The sequence below is a fragment of the Ambystoma mexicanum genome, chromosome 6p (genome assembly GCF_040938575.1).
Source record: "Ambystoma mexicanum isolate Mex_15411 chromosome 6p, UKY_AmexF1_1, whole genome shotgun sequence".
NCBI classification, from domain to species: Eukaryota; Metazoa; Chordata; class Amphibia; order Caudata; family Ambystomatidae; genus Ambystoma; species Ambystoma mexicanum.
Window position 1 is genome coordinate 743,538,069 of NC_090935.1, and position 6,000 is coordinate 743,544,068.

Consider the following 6,000-nt stretch of genomic DNA (forward strand, 5'->3'; position numbering starts at 1 on the left):
GATGTCTGTCCTTCTGTGTGCAGTGACAGATTGGCACCCCTTTCTCATGTTATGCTACTGTGCTTTGAACTTAGACACAAGGCTATGACATGCATTGTACATCGCTTCATGCCACAGCAAGGCCACCTCACAGGGCTGAGGAGCAGGAAGAATAGCTTTCATCTCATAAAACAACATACATGAACACCAGTGAACTCAAGGGTCCGTGCTGAGGGGTCCCTCAGCCACCCAAAGTGGGGAGCATGGGCAACAGAATTGAGTGTTGACCAAAATCGACTCACATGCAAGAGAGCTGGTGATATGGGCAGCTTTTAAATTAAGACCCCCCCCCTCTCATTGCCTTTGTAAAAGACATATACTTAAACATGAACATTGCTGCACATACAATTGCCTGCATATGCCTGTCTTCTTACCAAGAGAGCCGCTTTCAACCAAAAAAGTTGTATATTGTGTCTATTTCATTCTGGGGGTGGAGGAGGGATTGTTAGAGTTTTTTATTGGTTTTTCTTTTTCTTTTGATTAAAAGTCTTGATTGGACGTTTCTTTGATTTTGGTGTCACAGTACTACTGCTGTTTTGGATGTGTCCTTACTGGTTCACACACCTCTGGAAGAGTATACCCTGCCCTCAGCCCATGCTGCCTTAAAGAGTCGGACATGTTGTAACATTCATGTTGCGCCTGTGCCGCGCTTATGTTGGGAATCACTGCTGATGTATTAGTAGTGTGGGGCTGAGCAGAAGTTTAGAAACTCATGATGGTGCAAATTGGAGCGGCTAGCCCCATAGAAACATGCCCATGATTTTGATGCATCTGCCCTGTGCTGGTAGAGCTTCACCGCACAAAGCTGGTAAATCCTCTGTGCCAGTTTCCCAACTGGGTAAGAGTGTTATGATGCTGCCGTAGAGCGGCAGGGGTCCCTGCAGACTCTGCCTGATTGGCAGCACATAGGGATCTGCTGTAATAGCGGTCACCATGTGTTTTGATGGTGACTGACATTACTGGTCTCCCCCGCGTGCACAACAACACACAGCAGAGTTCCAGTTGGATTTTCTGCATAGGGAGTAAAGAAGCAGGAGAACCCGGGACCGACTAGCTCCCCATGCCTGTTTACTCCTCCTGCAGGAAAATGATGAGAATCCGGAGGGGAGGCCCCACTATACAGAGGTAGCACCTGTCGGGGTCTCCCCCCTGCCGGATTCTCCAGCTCAAGTAAATCCAGCGGTGGTGAATTAGGAGCAGGTCTGACTGAAACCCTCAATCATGGTTTCTCCAGCGTTTCTGAGGACATGATATCCTTCTTGCACTTAGGGGAATGTTATTGAAAAAAGTGCCTATGGGAAGATGTGTGCATTGGTGAAGGGGTGACTACACTGGGCTAAGTTAGGTTCTGTGCAAAGTGTCCCACTGTTTTGCCGAAGTAAATTACAAAGTGGTATTTTTCTTCGACAAAATTACTTTGATGGGGTGGAAATATATATATGTATTTTAAAGGTATATACGTCGGGTGGGGAGGCTTGGAGTGGCGGTGGTAGTGATGGGGAAGGGGCTAGGGCGACCAGCCGTCCCGGTTTTGCAGGGACTGTACTAGTATTTGGTGCTGTGTCCCCTTTTCTCAAGATTATGTTCCCATTGGAAACTGCAGTGCTCCTGGTTTTTTGTAGTAGGTCTTCATGGCAGGCAGGAATGCACAATCTCCCACAGAAGACATGCTGCATTTTCCAACTTAAGATAGTGTTAGTTTGTGATAAATTCATTATACTGTGTTTATTTGAACAGTGACACCTAAACCCCCTTCTTCTCCAAACGCTACTGAAGTGTAGTGCCTTGATAGCCACTTTCAAGAGTAGTCCCACTTTTATGTTAGTTGCCCTGTCCCGGTTTTTTACTTTTGAAATCTAGTTCAAGGTGGGTATGGGGCAGGGTCCCCATCATTTTAAAAAGAGGTAAATCGAAGTAATTTTCTTGAAGTAAATTACCACGTTGTTTACTGCAGAAAAACAACATAGAACCCAGAGCAATTACGAGGCATTGGAATTCTAAAGAGCATTTTGAGACAAAAGGGGGAAATGACATAACATGTCTGGAGTGTTTCTAAATGTACTGGGAGGAATACCGAATAAATAGGACAGAGTAAGAGGAAAAGGTGCCATTTTGAGGTTGGAGGTCCGGGGGGCATCCTTACAATATCATGACAGCTGTCAGTCCCGAAGAGAAAGAGCAGACCACCAGAGTACATATTGCGCTTACTAAATAAGACCTGTATTTGGTGGCTATTCTGGTCGCTGGTCATGGCATTTTTTGCACGGTTCAAAGTGACTTTGCACTGCTGAAAAGTGACTTTGCTCTGCCAACACAAACTCTGATTCATGGAACTGTGCAAAGTGTATTTTTGCAGTGCAAAGTCACTTTGGAGCGTGCAAAAACATCCATGAGTCTTTGTTGAGGTGCAGTTTCTATTGGGGTGCGTGTCTCTTGGATGAATTGCTCATCTGTGACATGGCCCACATGCATACTCCCCAAGTCCGAATACTAGCAGTACCTTTAAGTGGCATTATGGTTATGATAACAGCTATTGATGCAAAGCTTGGAAGTGAGGCTTCCTACATGAAGGTCAAGTGCTATATATCAACATACAATCATTTTGAAGATCCATGCACAGACAATCCAGGTGACACTATGTGACGCTCAACTTTATAGTTACCATTATTCATCACATTTCTGTCGACCCTACGTAAACCTGCATAGTGTGTGCAACCATTTTGGGGACAGCTATTGTCATTCTGAAATACGCCAAACACAGAAGCACACTCTCCAGCCGTGCAGCGGAGGCAGAGAAAATAACCCATCCAGTCGATGCCTAGATGTGTTAAGGAACTATTTGAACTCTGGTGTTACTCGAACATCTTCTTACCAAATTCTTTTGGCAGAACCATTGCTGACCCCCCTCTGCTCAAACTGCTGATTGGGCTCTATGGGTGTATAGCAGTGTGCCTGGCTCGAAGAATAGGCTGCCCAGTCATTTGATTGAAGGTCCACGCTGGGGAAGTTGTAGTCAGAGACAAGCTCTACTTCTGGGCGGTGGGGAGCTTTTTTGTACCTACATAAAGGCCAGACCTAAGTTGAAACAGGAATTCAGCAAGGGCGTTCTCTGGAGTTTTGTACAACAGGTACACCGTGAATTTGGAAAGGGGCAAGGCTACCTTTCCTCCATGGAACGTTGTGCGTTGTGGCGCGTGCTTTTTAAGAGCCTTCCTGCACTTCAAAAGACCCCACTACGTCGAAAGGTGAGTACTGAACGTCACCACCTCATAGGTACAGAATATTTAGACCATCTCATGGAAAATTCTTCGGAGCACTGAACGCTTCTCTAACGGGAGCATGCGGACGTGGGAAAAGGAGGCCCCCTCCCTGGCACAAAGGGCGCCTCAGACACTGCTTCGATAGCTGCAAACAGAGGCTGTGCGTTCTTTCACTTGTGTGGTAGCGCAAAAACAAACGGGCCCTAATGCCCATGGCACTGCCCACCCAAGTCCTGTCAGATAGCCATGTGGAATGTATGTTTTCAGCAAGCTCCTGGTGCTGGGCTCCCAGAGCACTAGCTCCTGAAGAGAAAGTACACAATGTTCAATAAATATTCACAATATTACAATCTAAACAACAGTGACACATTGCTATCAAGGCCGGTGCAAGGATTCATAGTCCCTCAGGTTTGCCACCATGTTGACAACCTGTTCTCTTTGGGAATGGGGCCATATTTGGTGTATTTGCACGCAATATCGTTCCCCTGCATATCACAAACAGTGTCTCTTCCTTATTGTAGATGCAGCCCTGATTAGTATGAACATGTGTAGACAAAGGAGGGATACAGTTTACATGTCACTCAAAGTTGTTGCTATATCAAGACCAGTACACCTAGGATTTACAAGAGATTCTCTGAACACTTCGGACTTTGGGGGTGACATTTTACATTTTTATGTGAAAAATGTTCAATAGAGAGATGTGGCACAACACAAGATGAAATAGGTCGCCTGAAAACTTTGCTAAGAGGGCCCATGTGACTCCAGCACACATAGATCTACATAGGCCTTTTCCAATCCAGCGGCACATGTTTAGAGGGTCTCGTCTGCACTGCGCGGCCTCAGTGTTGTCTGTTACGCCCATGGTAGAGAGCAAGGGAGGCAACACACATTAGATCTCAGACCGGACAATCATTGTTGAATGCAAATCATTTTCTCTAGTCAATACTGCTGCTTTTAAGCACAATGGGCTTCATAAGTCCAGCGGTAGCCGTGCTGGTAAATACCGGCATGGCTGCCGCCAGAGTCATTTCTCTTCTGGCGCCCGGTAATGGGGACTTACCGGGGCATTACAGTCCGGGCGGTCCTGGTAATTCCTCATTGCCAAGCGACGGAAAATATTACTCCCCATTCCCATTTGTGTCCCATTGGACTCAATGGGAATGGGGAGGACCGATGCACGGACAGCATTCATCATTGGTGCCGGTGCATCCGTCAAGGTCTGCGAGCGGGTGCCGTTCCACCCGTCAGGTCAGATCTGGCGGGCGAAAAGGCACCCGTTTGCAGAACTTCTAATTTGCCGGTCCGGAAACAACGGTACCAGCAAGCTTACAGATACCGTTGTTTACGGACCAGCAACCTCATAGTGAGACCTAATATCTTATTTATTAATGAAGTACAATGATATTCTAGTGTTAATAATATTAATGTATTAATATCAAACACACCCACATGTTCTTATTGAATGAAATGCCACATGATTATATAGGACTGGTAAATGGTGTGCTGGTGCTAGAGCGTGGTCTGCGTTGGGTGCTGATTTAGTACTGAACCTTGATTCCGAGGAAGTTCTCTTTGGAACAGAATGTAGTTTGTGCATGGAGTCCAACTCTGTCTCACTGGCTTTGTCTGAATGTTTGATTCTCAGGTTCGGCGCTAAATGTTAGTGACAGCGGATCCTGCCACGGGAGTCAAGATGGAGGCACCATGCCCACCTCGCAGATTGTCGAACTACGGAGAATACCTATAGCGGACACTCACCTCTAAGCCCATTTTTACAACATATGTGAATATTTTTATATTTTGTATTTGCCTTTGCACTAAGTTACTACCATGCAGTAAAGGACGTGGCACATCTGCATAAGTGATGGATATTTCTGGTTTTCCAGAAAGGAATGGCTAGGGTTTTGCGACTGATCATGCTGCAGAAACTGAAGACAATGGAAATATGTACTAATTGAATGTTCAAATTCAAAGTACTGTAGACTTTTTTAATTAACCTGTTTTGTGTAACAATAAATATGAACATAGAATACATTTACTACAAATAATGTCATGGTGTAATTTTCTGGTTATTTAAGCAGGACATTGTTTGGACTGAGATTCAGCAACTCCCCCTCGTGGGCTGAGACCCCCATTGCTGGCCCAGTTTCCAGCGTACTCGCAGCACACACAGTGATTTCAGTGCATTTTCGACCTCCTTGGAGCCTCTAGGCGCTTCCTGGCACCAGTGGCCGTGTGTAGGCCAACCCTCCCCTGACCCGCTTATGTGTTTAATTGTGATTGTTTCTCCCCATTTCCCACTGTATCCTCCTTTCCCTCCACTCCCCCCTCTGTGCCCCCCCTTCTCCCTCCTCGCATCCCGCCCAGCACATCCCATTGGCCCGTAGGCCATGTATTTCCACCTGCACAGTGCTGAGACCCCCATTGCTGGCCCAGTTTCCGGCGTGCTCGCATCACACACAGTGATTGCAGTGCATTTTCAACCTCCTTGGAGCCTCTCGGCGCTTCCTGGCACCAGTGGCCGTGTGGTAGGCCAACCCTCCCCTGACCCACTTATGTGTTTAATTTTGTTTCTCCCCATTTTCCACTATATCCTCGTTTCCCTCCACTCCCCTGCTCCCTGCCCCCCTTCTCCCTCCTCCCATCCCGCCCACCACTTCCCATTGGCCCGTAGGCCATGTATTTTCACCTGCACAGGACT

The 6,000-nt window shown here is 46.7% G+C and overlaps 1 protein-coding gene across 2 annotated transcripts in view; it reads left to right on the forward strand.

Moving 5' to 3' along the window:
- Nucleotides 1–5,338, forward strand: part of ADGRV1 (adhesion G protein-coupled receptor V1) — a 2,479,945-nt gene extending 2,474,607 nt beyond the window's left edge. For both annotated transcript variants that reach the window (XM_069627623.1, XM_069627624.1), the window contains one exon: nucleotides 4,945–5,338. In XM_069627623.1, the coding sequence (XP_069483724.1) occupies nucleotides 4,945–5,063 (119 nt within the window). In that variant the 3' untranslated portion in view covers nucleotides 5,064–5,338. The remainder of the gene's footprint in view (nucleotides 1–4,944) is intronic.
- Nucleotides 5,339–6,000: the final 662 nt, after the last annotated feature.